Here is a 22,626-nt window from a genome sequence, read left to right as displayed (position 1 = left end):
GTGTCACCGTCTTAACGCGAACCAGATGCTGTAGTTACCAGATGAGCCAAGCAGTTCGTAGAACTGCCGAGCAGCAGCACCAACTAAGGTCGGCGTAGAAGAATTTCATTATAAAAGAGATAATCTACGTTACCCACGAGCTTTTCTTAGTTACCAAGACCAGTTAGTAATGGATGAATGGAACACTTTTTTCCTGTTTTCTTTCTTCACAGCGTACAATTCTTCTGTCACACTAGTTCTTCAATTTTTTTAACATCTTCTGTTAACACATACAATTAAATAATTATTACAATTGCATCAAGTAGATACTCTGTTAGTGTTTTATGTTACAAGGCTGGGAAATAGGTGTTTACCGGACGGGTGTAGTAAACACACATTGGACGAGTGACTATATTTTTTCTCATACTATTACTACTACCTAATACTACTAACTACCCTAAATAAAAATAAACTAAACTATAGGGGCGAAACGTGTGCTGGTAGGCAAGATACTCAAGATCTATAATCGACTATGTAGTTTATAAAACCGCCACAAGCTCCAGTGGCAGCAGCACTATACGGTGTCGGTAGTGTAGATCTAAGAGAAATTTATGTCCTGTACTGTATTGATCCACACGTCACAAAACAAACTCATTTTGCTATTGAGAATTTTTTTATAATATAACCTGTAAAAATAGGTTAATTTTTAATTACTTATATGCATAGACCAGTTTTTGCTAAGTTTAGCTTAAACACCTAGTGATTTATTAAGCGTTTCAGTTGGTTTGAATACGAGGCATGTTTTTTAAGTAAGTACCGTTTTTAAATTTCTCCGTTGCAGTGCTGCGATTGGCATTTTGTACACTTTCGCTGTATATGTGCATCTATTGGCAAGCCCTAGCCGGAAATTCGACAAAAATCGGCCGTGTTTACATCCGGTATCGAGCATTCAAAATGGTGCTGCCAATTGAGACTGCCGCCGACTGTGAAGTGCGCGCTGTAATTAGGCCAGGCGCACACAGGCGATTTTGAGTCGCGCAACAGTTGCCCGACTAAAATGTTCAACATTGTTTTAAATTGGAGTGCGCACACGAAGAAAACAGTCTGGGGACAGTCGCGCAACTGTTGCAACCGATGTTCCCGGACCCAATTTGCCAGCGACTGCTCTGCGACTGAATTGTTGCGGGACTATCGCTCCAGGTTTGGTATCCATTGAAACGAGTGTAGATGCGCACACATGCAACTAAATAGTCGCTGTGTCGCTCAGTCTCACCCCAGGAGTTCAACTACTCGTGGCCAGAACTGTCACTAGTGTTTGCTCACTTTTTGTGTGTGTGAAGTTTTTAGAAAATTACAAGTATGAGTGTGCGTGATGAGGATGTTGATCAATTAATTGATGAAGTTTAGAAGAGGTTGATACGAAGTTGCTGATCTCACAAGTGTTAATAGTTCATCAAAACTCCCGACACTCATTCTTGAATTTTTGAAAAACTTCTCTGGGTGTTCTCTTAAGTCATTGTACAAAATGGAACTGTCCTTTCACAAGTCGCTCACTATATATGGGATGAACCCAGTATCTTCTCTTTTTCTTTCTTGCGCGAAACTTCAGCAACAAAGCACATACTACGGCTGTATCATTGAAATCCATTCGGAACGCTGTAACGAATGTATTTCCAACACGTCTCAAGACTAGATTCACGACTAAAAAGTTGCCTGTGTGCGCACTCCAGCTCAACTGTCGCTAGACTTCAGAGTCTCCGAGTGAGTCGCGCAACAGTCCCCCGATTAGTCGGGCAACTGTTGCGCGACTCAAAATCGCCTGTGTGCGCCTGGCCTTAGAGTTTTAAGTGCTAAAGGTGTGAAAGCCATTGAAATTTATCGAAAGATTAGTGAGGTGTATGGCAAGAACATTTATGAGTGATGGGTGGGTAAGGGCCAGCGAACACAGAAGGGCATCTAAAGACGGTCCCACCAACGTCCATCATGAGCAACGCACTGGGCAGCGTCACTGTCCCCAGTACCGAGTGCGTTGCTCATCATGAACGTTGGTGGGGCCGTCTTTAGATGCCCTTACCCACTTTTGTACCATTCCGTCACTCATAAATGTTCTCGCCATACACCTCACTAAGCTGTTGACAAATTTCAATGGCTTTCACACCTTTAGAACATAAAAATCTAATTACAGCGCGCACTTCACAGTCGGCGGCAGTCTCAATTGGCGGCACCATTTTGAATGCTCGATACCGGATGTAAACACGGCCGATTGTTGTCGAATTTCCGGCTAGGGCTTGCCAATAGATGCACATATACAGCGCAAATGTCCAAAATGCCAATCGCAGCGCTGGAACGGAGAAGTTTAAAAACGGTACTTACTTTAAAAACATGCCTCGTATTATTAGAGTCACAATGAATAAATGCACAATCTTTCATAGCATAATCATCTATTTGTTTTTCTTATTGTAAGGAGAGTTCTATTATTTCAATTATTTCTAAAAAAAATAATGCCAGAAACGGTGCAAGCCCTGTGGGCTTAGGTCACATGTTGGCCTGACTTGATGTAATGTGACAAACAATTCCAGGTCTGTGTCCAACAGAGAAGAGGGGGTTTTTTAGTGAGTAGTCTGATAAACTCAGGAGTCTCAGTCTCACACTACAGGCTGGCTACCTGTGTGCGTAAAATCATTTTCCCTCCTCACCCTAAAAAAAAATTATTTCACCATAAAAAATTTAAATTTAATGGTCGTTAAATTAATATTAAACTTTTGGTTACTTGTGGTACAGTAGCACTTTCTGAAATATGACTGTTTAACTTTATAGGTCTTTACACACAATCTTGGTTCTGTTAGTAGTTTATTAGTTTGCTTGGAAACAAAAAAAAAAATACCCCTGTTGGAGATTTCCTGATTTGAACCTTCCAAGTTAACATTAGAGCTTGACAAACTACACTACACCAAACAAAATCACTCCCTTTATTTTTCTGATCTAGGGCCTATATGAGAATATTTCTAATACTAAATGGTAAAAAAAATACCTTTGGATAGTTAAATGAGAATCAATACAAATTTAGTTTGCCTTCTGTGATTAACTTCTAAATGGTCTGATGGAGGATAAAAAAAACTAGTTATGATTATTATTTTAATTACACTTACAAAAATCCATAAAATATGTAATGCAAGTACAGTTTTGGTAATGCTAAACTTAATATTGCAGACATTATTATCATAACTATTAGACAAAATAGAAAATTTTGTTAATACGATGTTTTAGGGGAAACAAACTCAAGCGTAAATAGCTTTAAACTGTGTGTTTAATGAAATTGAATTACAAAACAACGACTTTACTAGCTAAAAATAAACTCAATTTATAGGAATTTTTAACTATTAATAGCATAAGAAGAATTATTAAAATAAACTGAATTAATATGAATTATTGTTCAAATATATTGCTCTTTATTTAAACAATTATGGACGCAAATAAGTTAAAAGCTAAAAAAAATAGCTAAAGCTAATGAATGGCAGATGTAGTAAAACTAACTATACAAAGTTAACTACTACGGATGTATACAATATCGTATTATACTTGATGTAAAATAACAAGTAAAGGACTAAGACAACTAAGGAAACAAGTAAACTAAAAATTAATAACAAACTGGGGTGCATACGTAAAGCTGTAAAAAATAACACAAAGGTACAATAATAAGTATTAACATATTCATAGTTATTTTTATTCATTTAATAACAAATACAAACTTATACATTTTGTAAATACATTAAAAACTAACATAATGGTTTAGTGAATATATAAAATGTGATGGCAAAGTAAGGCCATAAGGCACTATTTATTATTTGAAAATAAAAATGAATGACAGGCATACAACAGAAGAAAATGTATTAATGAAGTTCAAAAATGCAATGATTAAGACAATTCTAATTATGGCACTAAGTATACAAGTATGATAGGTCTAGTTAATTTTATTGTTGAATGAACATAAGCTAGGCTACATTTTTACTGCTAAATACTGAAAACATTGGCTCATAATGGTAAGGACCTGGGTTAATAAACTATACTTGTTGATTCGATGACAACCATTTTCATTTTCACTATGGTCACCACTGACCTCTAGCTTACCAATGAGTCTTTCGCCACAACAATTTTTCAATGGACAAGAGATGAAGACAACAACATCAATAACGTACATCTGAATATAAAAAATACCCCCGCCGCAGCAAACCTGCAGACTAAGCGAATTTCTATTTGACTGATTGGATTTACACTGAAATGTCTACTTAAAAATATAACATTTATTCCCGATTTAAATAGAATTAGTTTAACAAGTACTTAGGTTTGCTGCATCAGGGAGGGTAAAACTGTTTTTTTTTTGTAAAATGTTAATAGTTAGTAAGAAATAAAAAAAATTTCCAAATTTGATCAAAATATGTTCATAAACAAGCAAACTACAACAGTTTACTTATTCTCCATAAGAATAACATGGGAATTTTAAATTTACAATTTTTTGGAATTTTCTCCGTAACCATTAGGCGCATAATAACGCTTCAATATACTAAATTATTTGTTTTTTTAAGCTCTACAAAATGGTTTGAAAATAAATTGCTAAATTTTATGTTTTTTGGGTCAAAAATGGGAAAAACCTATTTTTACCCCATAAAACCCCCCGTAAACACCCGTTCCCATGGTCCGATCATGCTGGATCGCGAACTCGTTCGAATAAACGTAGGTTTACACGTTTGTACCAAATTTCATCAAAATCGGATCATTTTTGCTCGAGTTATCGTGCTGACGGACACATATATATATATATATATAAATATATAAATATATAAATATATAAATATATAAATATATATATATATATGAATTTGAACGGATGGTGTTTTTGGCCTCTAGGGACCTCAAAATGAAAAAAAAAATCGGTCCCGCGTCCAGGTCTTACCATGAGTACTACGGTAATAGCTTATTCCCTATATGGGAAATTCGCTAAAACACATGGTTTTATGTTATTTATAAAACCGGTTCGGTCAGCTGTGACCCTTTTGGAATAAACATTTTAGAGTTACTACTAAAAAAAGTCATTATTTTACCTTTACTGAAATAGGGTTCCAGTATTGGTGTAAGGATTTTATTAAGGTTATTCTGATATGACAAGTCAATAAATTTATTTTTGACAACTGGTAAATCCAGGTGACATCATTTCCAGACGTCTTGTCCTAGGGATTTCTTCAGCACAATACTGTGAGCTCCTCTTCTTAGGTTATGTTGGGATGTTGTTACTAATCCCGTTCGTATCTCCCGGAGGCTTCTCTCCCACCATGAACACAGTAAACCCATCGACATCCTCCAGCTCGTTGGAGTAAAACTTGGCAGCGATCGTAGTCTTCCCTGGGAACCTTGGCCTCCCCTTGAATGTAACACTTGCGTCTGCGTTGGGCTCAACAGGGCTGTAAATCATAGGATATTAAAATTGTTTGAGAGCTGTGGTATTTGTATTTGTGTATTTTATATCAAAACAATGTGGCAATAAGTATAGTTAGAGAATGGTTCAAGCGGTCTAGTTAACTATCTAAGGTCAATCTTATTGTAGAGACCATCATGAGTGATAGCCCAAAAGAGTTACAGACAGACCAAACCAAATCAAATCAAAACACACTGTAATGTATGAAGTTATATGTATACCAGTTTTATACTCCTTTGTGAGTGCTATATTCATGGGGCCATGGTCCCCACCAATACTATTGTAACTAACGTTGATGAAAAAAGCCTTCTATGTTGAACCATCACAAGATGCACTCGTAATTATTTTGCCAAGTTCTAAGGTGATAAATTATGTATGGTATATAAAGGAAATATACAAATATTTAGACTATAAAAGGAATAGGCATACACAATACACACCATTATTATCAACTCTTTGCAGAATCAAACTAAAGAACCTTTTTATGCATAACACTCTAGCTAAGTACTTTATACCGGGTGTCCCATGCAGAGGTCTCTATTTTTTATTTGATATGACAGACGTATTGAGTGCGCTACAGACTTGAAATCCTACAGTCGTGACTAACACATATGTAAAGGTGTTGACCCCAAGTCTCAATTAATTCTGACTGATCCAAAGAAAATGGCAAAATAAAAACAACAACAAAATCGGCAATTGTATTTTAGGGTATCGAAAAGATACTATTTTTATTATATCCCGTACTTGTCATTTTGTCCTAATTTGTCAGAATTAATTGATACTCAGGGTACTTTTACATATGTGTATGTTTGGACTGTTGAGTTTCAGGTTTGTAGAGTGCTCGGTGCGTCTAATATATTAATTCAAAAAGGGGACCTCTTTGTAGAACATCCCCGGTATATTAAGCCAATTATTTGAAAACCTCTTCGTATAATTTAAAAGTGACATATCTAATTTTACATCTTCTTTTTCAAACAATGTAAAAAAACTTTTATGTGATGTTTACAAAAATAATTAGTAGTTGAATGGTAAATATTAGATAAGAGAAGAGGCGACCCTGAAGAATCAGGGTAAATCATATTTTAATGCAAAGATGAGTTTTGATGAATCAAATGAAAGACCATTTATCAATGATCAAGGAGAGTAGATCAGTGTTTCGTAGAAATGCATTCAGAAGACAATTGACAAGACAACATCGTAAGTCTATACATACCTCTCAAGTTTGATCTTGATGGGAGCCTCAAGGCTGGGACCCTCAACCACAAACCTCCCCCTGGTGAGAGCATGGGGAAGTGGATTGTGAAATGAAGCTGTGACGGAAAACTCCTTGCCTTCCGTGGGACTGCCTTCAATCTGGAATGAGGAAGTTATAGCATTGTAAGTCTATAACAACTTTGACTTGTTTTAAAATTGAATAAGACATGTATATTGAAAATCCCAAAGTTCTGAGATGTTACTTGATTGAACAAAGTTCTTTTTTATGTGACTATACTAAAAGATGCCATACCATTTTCATAGCTGTTGCTAGTTTTTGTAGTCAAAGAAAACTTAGTTGAGTAAACCTCTCTCATGAAAACCTTCTCATAGTGTGACAGTTATTTCATTAAGTTAATTACGATATTCAAGACAAGACATGTGTAAGAATCAAAACAGAATTTAATGGCCTCACTCTGTCGGTGCCCCAAAAGAACAACTATGTTTAACTCTTATTGTAACAGTCCACAGCTTTAGCATGGTAATTCAAAGTGCCACTAAGGATAATATTTACCTTAAACTTGATGTCTGGTTTTCTGACTCTGAAGTCATCCTGAGCGAAATACTCGTAGTTGGTGTCGTGCACTGTAGCCAGACAGGCGATGTTGAAGGCTCCTTGGTCCACCAGCTTATCTCTGTATTCATTGTAGGTGACGTCAATCTTTACTTCTTCCTCTGCAAATATAGATATTGTTAGAAAAGGATGTGTTTAATACAAATGAGATATCCCGTTATCACACTTTTTTATCCCAAACAAAACACTATACTTAAAATGAGATTGTTTGTCTAAAACATTAAAACAATTACATCACTGAGATATTTTTTTTATGGGTATGATGACTTAAAACAAAACTTCTGGGGTCAATTTTCAATACAAAACCCTCTTCAGAAAGGAACTGTAAATTAATACAAATCATATTTTTTGTGATGTTCTAAAGAGGAGAACCCGCTGAAGAGGCTGATGAAGGAGAAATGCAAGGGGGAACTTAGGATATTTCTATTTAATAAACTTTTCATGTTTTCTGGGGTAATCCGAAACAAGGCCCCACTAGAAAAACAGGCCATGCTGCAGCGCAAGCAGCACAACACTATGTCACAGTTGTGGATTGTTGTACTTAAGTTGTCAGACGTGAACAGCCAGCTTATTTAACTAGAAATAATGGAACATGGCAGTGAATCTATCCGGTGTCGTGCCAGAAGCGACCCGTGCCGCTAGCGACCCACCAATTTTCTACCGTGCCGCTAGCGACCCAAGAATTTGGTGCGGGAGGCGAGTAATGAATTAACGCCGATTCAACTTATATTCTTAACAAAAACTAAACAGAATTTCACTGTAAAACCATATTAAAACGATTTGCTGTCACATTAAATACATAACAAAATACTCCTGCCGCAGCAGTCCTGCAGACTAAATTTATTCCCATTTGGGGAAGAAAAAATAGTTTTTTTATGTAAATTGTATCGTATAATTCATACGAGTATACATTTACCAACACATATCCATAAATAAAATAAGCAAACTATAACAGTTTGTAGACTCCAGCTAGTTGCATTTATTGTAATAGGCCTATTTTTTTTATTCGTTCGTGTATGTGTGTGTAAAAGTTTATGGACATTAGTAAACAATGATAAGTATTTTTTTCCAACTGCAATGTTTTGACAATGGTCGATACAAGCCGAAACATGTAAACAACCTACTATTTGAGCTGTTTGTCAGATTATAAGGTATGTAACCCTATTTATCACATTTAATATAACAGCTCAGGAGCTAGAATGGAAATGAATTATAACTAAATTACTTAAATTACCAATTACATATATTTTTACGAATGGTGTTTTTGCTCTCTAGGGGCATCAAAACGAAAAATGAAATAGGTCCCGGGTCTAGGTCTTTTGCCCCCAGTACACTCTCGCCGAGACGCTCGCCGAGGCGCCTCGCCGAAGCGTTCGCCGAGTAATTCGGGCGAGAGCTTATGCGAGGTAACCGTGTACACTCTCGCTTTGTCTCGCAGTCGAAATGGAAGCAAACATCGATGTGGAAGTAGCGCTCGCCACTCGTGCAGTCTCGGGTCCTTTGACTCGTGCCAAAAAACCGACTCCAGATGGAGCGCCGGCGAGCACGAGGCTAGGCGAGGCGAGGCGAGGCGATCCGAGTCGAGGCGAGAGAAGACGAGCGCACCGAGTACACTCTCGCACTCGCCAACGCTCGCCTTGCCTCGGCGAGAGTGTACTGGGGGCATTTCAATGAGACCTACGGTAATAGCTTATTCCATATATGGAAAAGAGTATTCTAGCACAACTAAATAAAGAAGATTTTGAGGTTCCTAGTCACGGCAGCTTACAACCCCTGATGTTGTTGACCTGCTATCACAAAAAATGACTAAGACGTCTCTACTAACTCAAAAATAATAGGCCAAATATAAGGCAAGAAAAGGGTAGGAATTTATTGTATATACTGTATATATTTATAATGACGAAGCTATCTATCCAACTGATGATTTAGCTAAAAAATCCCAAAAAAATTTAAAACGCTTGTACAAATTGTGGCTTTTGTTAGGCCTATAATCCCGGTTATGTCACTACTATGTTTTGTAGGTTTTGCACCTGCTATATGTTGTGGTAATCGTACGATTTGTATATTTGTAAATAATTTCTTTTGTTAATATTTAAACCATATAGCTTATTTTTATTAATTATTTTTATATTTTTGAACTGTTATGTGTAGGTCAATATCTATTGCATTGTTATTAATTATCTGTCATAGGCTATATCATCAAACAGTTTATTGTTCTTAATTCATCTTTAAACAAATCTTGTTTTAGCGAATTTCCCATATAGGGAATAAGCTATTACCGTAGTACTCATGGTAAGACCTGGACGCGGGACCGATTTTTTTTTTTTCGTTTTGAGATCCCTAGAGGCCAAAAACACCATCCGTTCAAATTCATATATATATATATATATTTATATATTTATATATTTATATATTTATATATTTATATATTTATATATATATATATGTGTCCGTCAGCACGATAACTCGAGCAAAAATGATCCGATTTTGATGAAATTTTGTACAAACGTGTAAACTTACGTTTATTCGAACGAGTTCGCGATCCAGCATGATCGGACCATGGGAACGGGGGTTTACGGGGGATTTTATGGGGTAAAAATAGGTTTTTCCCATTTTTGACCCGAAAAACATAAAATTTAGCAATTTCTTTACAAACCATTTTGTAGAGCTTAAAAAAACAAATAATTTAGTATATTGAAGCGTTATTATGCGCCTAATGGTTACGGAGAAAATTCAACAAAATTGTAAATTTAAAATTCCCATGTTATTCTTATGGTGAATAAGTAAACTGTTGTAGTTTGCTTGTTTGTGAACATATTTTGATCAAATTTGGAAAATGTTTTCATTTCTTACTAACTATTCACATTTTACAAAAAAAAAACTGTTTTACCCTCCCTGATGCAGAAAACCTAAGTAGGCCTACTTGTTAAACTAATTCTATTTAAATCAAGAATAAATGTTATATTTTTAAGTAGACATTTCAGTGTAAATCCAATCAGTCAAATGGAAATTCGCTTAGTCTGCAGGTTTGCTGTGGCGGGGGTATTTTTTAACTCCAACTGTTATTGTCACAAAAATAAAAAAAAACTTTGTAGCCAGACTGTTGATTTTTTATTAAGAAAGTCCCTATTTGATTGGCTGTGTTTTCTGAACTGAAATGTGTATTTCCTAAATATCAATTTCAGTATTTCATTTCAGTTTCGAGATTTGGAAATACAATTACTTATCTATTATGCAGTAAATTTGGGGGAAGGGGAGGAATTATTTATAAATATCGGAGGGCCATTTTAAACGCAATGAAAAAAGAAAAAAAGAATTAAATGAAAACAAGCTGTTGTAATTATTCGTATGCTTTGCAACGGACAGGACGTTGAAGAAAGAGTCCAAGTATCTATTTCAAATAATAATCCAAACATAATTGTTAACACATCAACTTCATTAAATTCTAAGAAGCTACTATCTCCAAACAGGCTAGTAGTAAAAATCCAAAGTTTGACGATTCGAATGGTTTCTGCTTTTTGAATTTTGTCTGGATTTTATTAGTCCAAGTTGCACTAACTATCCAAATAATAAAACTTTATACCCGGTATTTTGTATACCTTTATTTTTTATTGTAGTTATTATTTATTTTTTTCTTTCAACCAAATTATTACCAATTAACTGTCATGTCATGTTTTATAAATATCTGTTTTTTTCAATTTAGAATATTTATTTACTGATAGAGGAAACTTCTCACGCACGGGCCTATGTGAGAGGGATTTCATAATTAACGACTAGGCCTATGTCAGTATGTTATTACATAACTAAGGCATAATTATTAAATTTGTACTGACAAAGTATTGTAACATAGTATTTTACCTACTGAAATAAACATTATTTTGATTGTATTTGACAAACTACCTCCATGTGAAGTTTTATTTAGATCTTTTGAGTGGTTCCCGTGCGATTAAGTAGTATACAAACACACATCCACCATCTCATATTTACATATTTAGATAATAAATTGAAAAATAAAGAAAAGATAAGTTAATTGATTATATTGGCTCTTATAAAATGATAAAAATTCAAGATAAATTGATTGATTAAGTTACCACACATAACTTGAGTCTATGCTAGCAGCTGGGAACTAGAGATGCTAAAACACCTCTTTAGGCGAATATTGGGCTCTTCCAGGTGGTACATATTACTATAACAAGAATAGGATTTGTTTATAAGCCATTAACACCGATTTGAACAAAACATTGTAAAATCCTTTATCAAACAATGGGTCGCTAGTGGCACTCACACGCTACTACCAGGGTCGCTTCTGGCACGATTTTGGCTGGGCCGCTTCTGGCACGGTCGCTTCCGGCACGTAATCATCTATCCACAAGCGTGACATCATGAGGCCTGTTTTTCCAGTGGGACCTGGATCCAAAGCTGAATATTTCCAATGAAATTTCTCCAAACAAAAACAACAAAAATTTGAAAACTCTACAAAATATTTAAAAGGTTTTTGCTTATAAAACAAACACATGTTAATTTTTGAACAATGTCTTACCTGATTTCTTCTTGACAAGAATGTCAAACTTGTCCTTCCTCACAGAGTCCTCAATCTTACCAGTGTACATGACGGCGTCCACTCGCAGGATCACAGAGATTGTGTAGTCCTTGTCCTTGCTCTTATTGGCAATCACCACAGCTGCGCTGAAATCACCGATTCATCCTCTTATTCGATTTTTCTATTAAATTACAATTCCTCCGACCTTACACTTGTGTTGCAAGCTTTTTCTTCATTCCTACCTTTCCTTCTTCTTTGAGGGTTATAGAATTTTTATATTAACGAGTTTTCAGCAGACACTGGTCATCACTGGTGATTGCTTGGATTGTTGCAACAATGTAAGTTTTCCGTGAACTCGAACTAGGTTTTCATAAGTAGAGTAAAAGTCTGTTAATAGTCTGTTAATTCTGTCTTAGGGTAGCTTTGATTGATATTCCCCTAAAATTCAATTGTATAAGTTTCTACCTTATCCTGAAGTGCCAAACCTTTAATTGTGAGGAATTGTGTTTTCATTCACCGGACATCCTTTATCTACAAATTTTATGAATAACAAATAAATTATCTTTCAACTTACCTGAATGGTGACCCTATCACAATATCATCTCGAAGTTTAAAATCAAATTTGACATCGTTGAACTCTTCGTTGAGGTAGTATCTGCTGAACAGGCTTTCACTTTGTTTCAAAGCTTTCAACATGGCTGCTCTCTCATCTTGGCTTTCTGTCGAAAAAGGACGAAACAAAAATTTATTGTTGTAGCCTATGCGTTAAAAAGTGGTAAATTTTGTGCTATACCTACAATAAATAGATTTTTTAAATGTTAAATAACATACTGTGCTTCTTTAGGGAACACAAACTTATATTTACATTTACTATTATTTTTTTAATTTTATGTAAAAAGGAGAAGCTAGTTTTTCCTAGTGTATTATAAAAACAAACAAGAACCAAGTTGGTTTAGATATCTATCACAAGTCAAACAACAATTCACTTACTTTCTGGGAACTTGTAAGAAAGTGTGATGTCTTCAATGGTCCACTTGCCAACAGCTTTCGTGCTTATCTTCTGACCAATACTGGAAAAAAAATAAAATACTGTATGTCAAAACAATTTTTGTTATTTCATTTTTATCTTCAAGTGAGTGTTGTGGAAAGCAAAGTAAAGATAACAATAACAGAAGATTTTGGGAGTCATTAGCTCGGTTGGTAATTCAAATTAATCTTTATTATCGTATAAACACAAATACAGTACATTGATATTGTCAAAAAAGAGGCAGTGCATCATGTGGTGCAGCAATAGATATAATTTTTGTAACATTTCGGAACAAGTAATATTATGAGATCAAATTAGTACTGTACCATCTATATATAAATTTCAACAATACTGTCCCTACAAGTATTTTACCACAGAAAACGTACTACTATAACCCAGAATGCCAACCGCATAGTAAAAAGCATTAAGCGGTTTGAGAGAGCTTTGCCTGTCAATCCGTAGGCAGCGCCACCAGCGTTGCCATGCAATAGCATAGCAACGCTGGTGGCGCTGCCTACGGATTGACAGGCAAAGCTCTCTCAAAACACTTAATGCTTTTTACCATGCGGTTGGCATTCTGGGTTATAGTAGTACGTTTTCTGTGATTTTACTTACTCAACACTTTTTTGTACAAACACAAATAAATCATAACTTCAATTTGTAACAAAAACTCTCTTCAAGGAGAAATACTTCACAACTTAGAACTCATCGTTTAAGCTTGGATATGAATATCGAATAAAAATGGTTTTCAAAGGATTCGATAGTTTTATTATAGCATACCCATGGACATCTTTCCCCAGTAGCTTCAGAGGCTGCGTTGGTCCAGAATACCTCCAATACACTTTGTCAGCGTTCACCTCAGCGTAAACGAATGCAGAGTCGTAAGGTTTCAGAACCTCACCACGTTTTACTCCCTATTAGATAAAAACTTTCATTAGATTGGTTAAAACATGTTTGGGAATCACTGTTAATTTGTTTGCACATTTATATAAAACAAATCAACTTATAAAACATGCTTTAAAACTGTGTATTTGTGGACTTGACTTTAAACTTCAGCGAGCAGCAGAAGACAGAATACAGTGGTAGAGGTATTTTTGGCAGAGCAGGCCTTGGTTGGTGCGGGGCCCATTCAGAGTAGGGCCCTTACTACCAAAAAACGTAGTATACAAACAAAACTAACAAAAATATCAATGTATAATGGTAGTATATATGCTCCCCTATTTTCTTCCTCATAATTGACGTAAAGTTCAAGCAGGGCCGTACTCAGACCTGTTTCTCTGGACAATTTTACCTGGGGCCCCTTAAGAGGATGGGCGGGGCCCGGCCTACTATCTTTACTGGGGCCTGGCAAAGCTGGGTACAGCCTTGAGTTCAAGGACTTCTTGAATTGTTTTGGTATTTTGCACCAAGTGCAGATCCCCGAGATGGCCCCCTGTGCGGCCGCAACTTTGGCACGTACCTAAGGCCAGCTCTGATTGTTGGTGCGGTTAAAACTACCGAGGATTTAAAGGTCCAAGAGGTAACTAACTGGTATAAGGTAAACCATTTTCATGAAGAAACATTTTACATAAATTCACATCAAGACAACTGAACCTTGACTGACGCAGGGCCGCAGCGGAACATGTCCTCGCTCATCTCCTGTGGCGTGGCGTCGATGGCGTTCCATCCATCATAGTCCCCGGGGTCAAGGTCTGGCCGCCTCATCCACACCTCGTTCCACACATGGAAGTTCCTGGAGAGGTATCAACAACTTACCATTAAATGATTAAGTGTACCCTATGTAATCATAAGCTGGTAAGTTGTTTTAATTGTAAATTGGTACAGCTATCTATGCTTAAGACATTTTATTAATGTTGAAGAAAAAATCCAAATCTGGTTCTGTTACAATCTAACTAGAAGGCACCATTGGTACACAGTGACAAATAGCAACGGCGCTTAAAAGTTTCTTCTCAGGAAAATAAAAAGGATTGAAAAAAAGAGCACTTAAAACCCTTCTCCCTTCTTCTGTTATCAGAGAAAAAGTGTTGAAGTTGAATGTTTTGTGACAGTATTACATGATATTATTCAGTGTTGTATAATCGTTTAGAATATACTATACTTAAAGTTGAGAAGCTTGCCTGTAATTGACCAACATTATGATTCAATTTGTACATATACCTGTTACTAAAAATCTTTTGGTTATGGATATTGTCAGTGATCTCACATTATTTCAAGTCCTTTTTAAATTCTTGTGAATCCCTTTAAATCATCCCATGAAAAAGTCACAGGCATAATATAAAGTTGAACAAAGGTTAGCACAACAACAGCTTTCAATGAGGTGCTTTCATTATTACTAGTAACAAATTAAATTCAGGATCATAAACTTACCAAATAGAGTCACTGGTTAGCTCTTCCATGATGTCACCTTTCTCATCCACAAAGTAGTCTACTGTCAAACTGTTTTGCGTGTCATGGGCTGAGGAGTAGGTGGTGATAGGTCTGGAGGGGATGCCAAGAGCTCTACACACTGAGGGAAACAAACATACCATTTAAACATAGCAAGAGCAGGACAGATATTGTAAAATATAGGTTCCAAAAAAGGCTGGGAGAAAACAAATTATTTATTTGACATTATATAATAGCCTGAATCATTACATAATGTATTTTGTTTTGGATCGTAGACATAGATTAAATCTACAAGGGTGGCTTCGGTTTTTTAAGTAAGGGCTGTTTTTGCGTATGAATCCAAAGTTAGCTTGTACGTTGGAACGAAGCTTCTCGCCAGTTACTCATTTGTGAACAGGTTGGCGCAATTTGTAGCTCTGAAGCTGGTATGTGCACTTCCCTGTGTGTTTAACATTTTTCACTTCACTTATCTCACACGCGACGGGAGATTCGATGGTTTGAAAAAATTCTAAAACACACAGTACATGTCAGCTACAAATTGCCCCAACCTGTTCTCAATTTACGGCAGTAAGTGGTGAGGAGGCTCACAATCAAACTACGGATTTATACCCCAAAACAGCCCTTACTTTAAAACCGCCCATGTAGCTTCAGTACCAGTAATCATGTAAATCCATCTTAAACTGTAAATCTAAGTTTGAAATATAAATCAGTACTATATATCTAGCTGTAAAATGTTTCTTTTGTGAAATAAATTTCAATTTGAATTTATTACCTTCTATCGATGACTATTCCCAAATCTTACACATATGTTTTACAGATGATGGAGTTTATTTTACCATTCAAAGGTTTTTCCTGAGCGTAGGTCAGGAAAAACAGAAGTATTTGATAAATAAAAAGCGGTGGGCACCGTAACTGCACAACAAACCTAGCGGTGGACGCCGGAACTTATGCCAACCGCACAGCTGACGGTCTATATTTATTCTATTTGTCTATGATATTACATAGATATTTAAAAGTACGATATTTTACCAAATTTAAGTTACCTGTGGTGAGGACTCCAGCAAACACCCAGCATTGGCCGTACTTTACAGGTTTCTTGGAGCTGTAAAACTTCTGCAAGATCCGGACACTGCCCACCCACTTGGTGGGAGGAGTTCCCCCGTCAAACTCGGCAGTCCAGTTGCCCATCAGGGCTCCGTTGTCATCGGGTGAGTTGACCTGAGTGTAAATTGGTAACATGAGACCTCTCTAACACCATGTCTCCTCCCTTCACACCATTTTTAAGCCTTGTTTACATTGGTCGAGTTAGAGTAGAAGGGCGGTTAGAATGGCGAGTTAGCTCTCTACAGCGAACTTGACCAGTGTAGACAATTTAACTAGTCTAATGACAGGCGAGTCGAGTGCCAGACCCAGCTGGCGGACGAGTCGAGTAGTTTCAGCCGGTGGACAGCCACTCGACCAATTTTGAGCACTTTCCCTTCGCCCACCACCCTCAGTCTGCTGTCTCAAGTCACATTTCAGCAGTATTATACGTCTTTTGGATAATTTAAAGTTTATATAAATAAAATTTTAACATGAAGTGGACAGAAGATGGAACATAAAGTTTGTTGAGTTGTATCGTTAATGAAGAATGTTTGTGGAATCTCACAAGCCCTACTTGCAAAAACAAACAAATGTGACAAACAGCAATTGACAACCTTGTAAAAGATAATGGGTAAGGATGGATAAGGGTTACAAGAAACGAAGCAGAAAATTAAAAACATGAGGTCTGCATACAACCAAGAACTAATGCAAATTTTTAAAAATCTGACAAGTTCCCAATTTTTTTTGGTTCTAAGGAACATGTTGGAGTCACTAACAAGACTACAAGATCGCACCACTCATCCTACACCCATCCTTCACTCATATTTGGGTTGAAATACGCACATAGTGGCGTCCCCATCGTATATAATTGTGATAATTGACAATAACTGGGTCTGTACGTATGTTATCTTAGCATCAGTAAACTATTACATTGAGACAGACAGACAATGTTATGTATTTGAACCTGAATGGAGTCAAAGGTAAGATTACAATTTAATTAGATGTATTTTGTAGCTTTGATCAATACTGATGAAACATCTGAAACTGGTATATTTTTTATTTCTCTATTAATATTTTTAAGTTACAAGTCCCTTTTGTCGTAATGTATTTCAACACAATATATGTCAATTTTTAAATTAATATAAAGAAAATCTATGTCCTCCTCTATACTCATATTGTGTGCATTCCTTATTAAACTCACTAATGTTGTCGTCTTCCACCCAAGCCACTGGAAGGAAGCACAATTTGTCAAGTAACTGCAGGAAAAAGATTAGTCAAGGGTAATTTATTAAAATTTCATCGATCTTACAGCTAGGTCCACTAAAAGACCTTTCTCAGGATAAAATGATTAAATCTTCCAATTTGTAGGAGAGTACTAAAACCACTTAGCTAAGCAACATATTTTACTGTAGCTTGTAACACTCAAACAACAATGATTCATGAACGAGAGCCAAAATGAATCCTCCTTCTCGACTGTTTGTACTCACAGCTGCACTCAGTGCTCTAGATATCCTGACAGGGTCGTTGCAACTGGACAGAGGGACTTTGCCTATCTTAGTCACCAGGTAGAGAGAACAGTCCAGGATGTCTTTCTCAAACTGGGCAAAGTTCCACGGACAAGGCCGCAGCTGGTTGTGACTGCCTCGCCAGATGAGGCCGGTGTCCATCTTGACATACTCCTTGCGACGATCCTCCTCCTTCATATACACTTGGTCCTCTGTAAACAGTCGTAAGGTCGATTGGGTGTTATCAATGAATACAAGCACTTTAAGAAGCAAAATGCTTATGAAGAATAGTCAGATTATTTTACCATCAAAATGAGCTTTGTGCGGCCACCGCTATGATCGCCTTTGCGGTGGCGTGCTACTCTATCTATCTCTTTAAGCCGATTCTTTGTCCCACTTTCGCTTACTCAGCTAGCCATAGTCAGCAACCAGGAACTATCCGTAATTCAAATATTCCCAGACTGAGTTTTTAACAAAGGCATTGCGCTTATTGGTTTTGTATTCATTGGTATTATAGTCTGTTCACAGAATTTTGGCGGTTTCCTAGGTTCCCCCTTTACAATATTTTAGTTTATACATCAGTATATCTGCTCTCGGCTCTTGTTTCATAGTTAGGGCTAAGTGGCGGGGATGGAATTGCTTCTCCTCAAACCGCCTAAATTTTGTGAACAGAGTATAGCAGGACAGTAGTAGCAAGATTTCAAACTCGCAGAAAGTCACAGTGAGTGAATAATTCACGGTACTAAAACCTCAAGATTTTTTTAAGAGAGTTGGTTTCGTTTAGCAAACCAACAAAGCTTACAGCAGACTCCTCTCTAACTCAATCTACTAGAACCTTGTCCAAAACAAAAATAGGTCGAACCGACAGAAGCTATGCAAAAAGATGGATACATATCAAAACCCTAAATTACACTACGGTACTTCAGAGCTGTACTAAATATAGAACAATGTCGCTTGACATACCAACTAGTTACGACTTGTTTAGTTCACTTGATTTTATGGACAAGCAACAATTCTTCATGAAAATGTGAGTCAACACCAGTTAGGTGTCCAAATCCAAGCCCAAAAGTCTGAACCAAACCGATTTGAAAAACAAAAATCTACTTTCTAAGTATGGAACTGTGCAACAACTTGTTTTACTCAGTTCTTAAACAAATGATTGGGTATATTGAAGTTAAATATGTAGTGTAACAAGGATTTTATAATTGTAAAGATCTTTTAAACTTACTTTTACACCAGGGGTTGAACAAAATGTAAATTTTGGTCTTGCAGCTGTAACTGATCGCTCCGTCATTCAACAGTTTTGTGTCGATGTCCATCTTCCAGGCACTAACGATACATGTGGCAGACGGTGTGATCTGAAACAAATTAGGTACCTGATTAATTTAAGAAGTTATAGGTATAGCGATTTCAACTTTATTTAGCTTTGGTGATTCAAATAAAAATTCTTTCATATAGTCTAAATATCCAGATAATATTATCGCCTCTATTCAGGATTGTTACCGGTACCCAACTCACTATTTACTATTGTTTTACAAATGAGAGCTGTTCTTGTTGTACTCGGCCAAAGTATTTGTATAGATTCACCTCTGACTATTGATTTGATACAATAGATTTCATCCCCATGTTAAAGTTGTCACCAGTTTGTATATCAAAATTGTTTTCCTTCCACCATGGGTATACTAGGGTGGTCTGCCGTTACAATTTAGACATAAATGAGCGAAGCATTATTTAAAGATTGTCAATGGCTAAAGCAGCTAACAACCTACAATATGTTCCCTTTCAACAGATTCACCGTTTGTTTGCCCGATATTATTTAAGTTCTAAAGAATGACATTTATAATTTATCTGATAGTTCATTTATTTAGTTAAGAATAAGAATAAGAATTGATAAAAGGTTATTAGACATGTGTTTTGACATTTCGTTTAAACGGTCAAGAGCTTCTTTCTTCTTTGCCCAAGATCCGTGTCTGTTAATTGACATCAACCGGTCTAGTGAAAATGGTGGATCCAGAAGCAGGTAAAATTTTAGTGCGTGCATCTAATTCATGTTGGAATTGATTAGCTAACTGCCTATCATTATCAGCTTCTTCCACCACTGCTTCATCTGGTTCTTCTTGTTCACGACGCCACTCTCTTACAATATTTGCATTATTGATATAATTGAACAAATATAGCAAAACTGTTACACTTCCATTGATAAACTGTTACATTCCAACTTTAACCTAGGATGAAAGTAAACATTGAAATGTAAACAAAACAGTTACAAACAATTAACATGTGTTTATCTTATTTAAATGAAACGAGATAAACCCAATATAATTTTTCTTTCAACTTCCATTAAAATAACAAGCGAAATTGTGTGACCCGTAAAATAAAATCCAGAAGGAAATTTGCAAATATTTTTACCATAAACATTGCGCTCAGTATTCTTTAACTGTTGGCCAAATTTCATATCAATTGGTCAAGCCATTACATTCTGATGCTCTTACAAAGAGAGGGAAAGTGAGCTTCGCTCAATAATATAGTACCGTACAAGTAAGTACAAAAGCAATAAATATTTTTTATGTTTCAAGTTATTAGTTTATGTTTTAAGTTAAGCAAAACTATACTGTTATCGCTAATTTACTCTTTTTCCTAAGACTAATAAAGACATCTTGAATATGAATATATCATCACTTGGTGAGATAAAAACTACACTTAATCATATAAGGTAGTGCTTGGAGTAATTTTAAAACTTACTCTCTTATAATATATAATACTCTTATACTCTTATTAATACTCTTATAATATACTAGCTGTTGTACCCGTGCTTTGCAATGGGAAGAGGACACGACACAAAATAGAAACATTTTAATCTTTATCTTTTGCATATAATAGTTACACATCTGCCAACGCTTTTAGAAACAAAATTCATCTTTTATGGCCTTAATATCAAGAAAGAACAATATACTTACATGCACGGTTATCACATTTTCTGAGGACCTCTGCAGGACAGCCGTCCAGCTCTCTCCTGTTGAAGATCCTTTGGCTAACAAGGGAACCACCATCAGCGTCCCATGGCCGTAGCTGGGCTTATCCGTCTCTGAACAGAAATTATAAAAATTACCAAGCTATACAATGTTGTTACTATTACTATATTGATAGAAGTGGGCAGCACATTCCCAAAGCGTATAGATTCTAAAACTAGAATCAAAATTAACACAGACAAATTGAGCAGATGGGAATTTGTGCTGCTCAGTCAAAAATTCGCTCAATCTTCACTAATATTGTGGTTAAAATATGTTTCTAGGTTGTGTCCTCATCTCAACTGATAATACTGTAATACCAGCTGAATTGAAAGGACTTTTTTCAAATCTATTAATTGCTGAATTTAACTATCATAGTTTAGAAACTAAAGGAGAAAATATAATGTCAATAGCATCACACTCCCTGAATCTGCAAAATTTTTTGAAAAAAAAATTTACTTTATAGTACATAATGCATATATGCAGTACTATAGGTAGATTTAGAATTTCTTATAGTACTCTAAGCGTAGCCATATTCATACAGTATTCATTAATAGAACTGTTTAGTCCCAGACAAGTCTCTGTGGTTTATTGTGTATACAGTTTGTGGTACAGCTGCAAGAGCAAGAATAGTATTTATGGCAGCTACATGTTTTGCTTTTGTGGATTTCAGTTGACTTGATTGTTTTGCATAAACAACTCATAACAAACGTGTTAATGGTTATGTTATTTCTAAATCAGAGTACATGACCACAGTTATTGTTCTTTTATATTGTTTGTTTATGAGGGTTTGGTTTCCAAAGTTTAATAATTTATTTGTAACAAGGCAATTTGAGTCACTGTTTATTATGCTACTTTTGGAAGACTGGTGTTTTTATAAGAACAGACACACATTGAAATTGGTATACTACCGTATGTCATAAGAAGTTATATTCATGTTGGTTGGAATAAGGGAGTAAACGATTAGGATTCTGTTATCCACTTTGGGGCTGCACTTTAGTATCCGTCCTACACTCATTCGAATGAATATCGACTGGGACGGGTGGCGTCGTCCTGTAATCCAGCTACTAGGAGGTCACGAATTGTGGATATTTATAGGCATGCACTGTGGATGCGATACTCCCTGGTGTGGATTAATGTCCGCATGAGTGAGTACTACGACTATCCGCAATACTATCCTGATGATTAGACCAATTCGTATAAACCAAGGTAAAAATGTGGTTCGGGTTCCACTATAAACTGTAGGTCCCTTAGTTGCCATTGGCTGTATGGGCTATTAATTAACATGTCTAAGGAATGTCGGCCTTAGTCACTAACAAGACTACAAGATTGCGCCATATTCATCCTACTCTCATCTCCATTCATACTTGGCTTAAAATACCTACTTTGTATGGTCGCCTAAGAAAGTACCTATTAAAGATACCTATATCGATTATTTAATTTAATACATCAAGTTTGGTAAGTTAGGTTAACCTAACCTATCTAACCGAAAGAAATAATCGGTTTATCAAATAATTTTTTCGATATTCTGCATTCAAATGAGTGTAGGACGTATACTTAAGTGCAGCCTCACATTGGTACTGATCAAGTTCAATGGATTTTTAGCCAGGATCCGGAATTCAAACTCAATACTTGTGAAAACAACTGCATCAAATTATAAACATTCAAAAAACAAGTTCCTAGAGACTCTCTTAGTAATGTAACCTACACCCCTACACACGACCTGTGTAAGAATATAAAAATAAACGTTGACTAAAAATCATGTTACATTAAGAGGTTTAGTAGTCCTCCTCTCTAGGTT

At 36.0% G+C, this 22,626-nt stretch overlaps 1 protein-coding gene across 1 annotated transcript in view; it reads right to left on the bottom strand.

Moving 5' to 3' along the window:
* Nucleotides 1-4,933: 4,933 nt before the first annotated feature.
* LOC128999866 (annulin-like) overlaps nucleotides 4,934-22,626 on the bottom strand; it is a 35,927-nt gene continuing 18,234 nt past the window's right edge. The window contains exons 3-15 of the mRNA XM_054426592.1: nucleotides 20,775-20,902; nucleotides 19,046-19,175; nucleotides 17,800-18,029; nucleotides 16,273-16,447; nucleotides 15,212-15,350; nucleotides 14,438-14,576; nucleotides 13,625-13,758; nucleotides 12,808-12,887; nucleotides 12,392-12,536; nucleotides 11,818-11,963; nucleotides 7,218-7,378; nucleotides 6,663-6,802; nucleotides 4,934-5,435 (exon numbers count right to left, since the gene is read on the bottom strand). Of these exons, the coding sequence (XP_054282567.1) occupies nucleotides 5,249-5,435; nucleotides 6,663-6,802; nucleotides 7,218-7,378; nucleotides 11,818-11,963; nucleotides 12,392-12,536; nucleotides 12,808-12,887; nucleotides 13,625-13,758; nucleotides 14,438-14,576; nucleotides 15,212-15,350; nucleotides 16,273-16,447; nucleotides 17,800-18,029; nucleotides 19,046-19,175; nucleotides 20,775-20,902 (1,934 nt within the window). The 3' untranslated portion in view covers nucleotides 4,934-5,248. The remainder of the gene's footprint in view (nucleotides 5,436-6,662; nucleotides 6,803-7,217; nucleotides 7,379-11,817; nucleotides 11,964-12,391; nucleotides 12,537-12,807; nucleotides 12,888-13,624; nucleotides 13,759-14,437; nucleotides 14,577-15,211; nucleotides 15,351-16,272; nucleotides 16,448-17,799; nucleotides 18,030-19,045; nucleotides 19,176-20,774; nucleotides 20,903-22,626) is intronic.

The sequence above is a fragment of the Macrosteles quadrilineatus genome, unplaced genomic scaffold, assembly GCF_028750875.1.
Source record: "Macrosteles quadrilineatus isolate MER2022 unplaced genomic scaffold, UCM_ALF_1.0 Scaffold_8__2_contigs__length_117827958, whole genome shotgun sequence".
NCBI classification, from domain to species: Eukaryota; Metazoa; Arthropoda; class Insecta; order Hemiptera; family Cicadellidae; genus Macrosteles; species Macrosteles quadrilineatus.
Note: the sequence above shows the minus strand (reverse complement) of the source record. Positions and strands in the feature narration are given on the sequence as shown.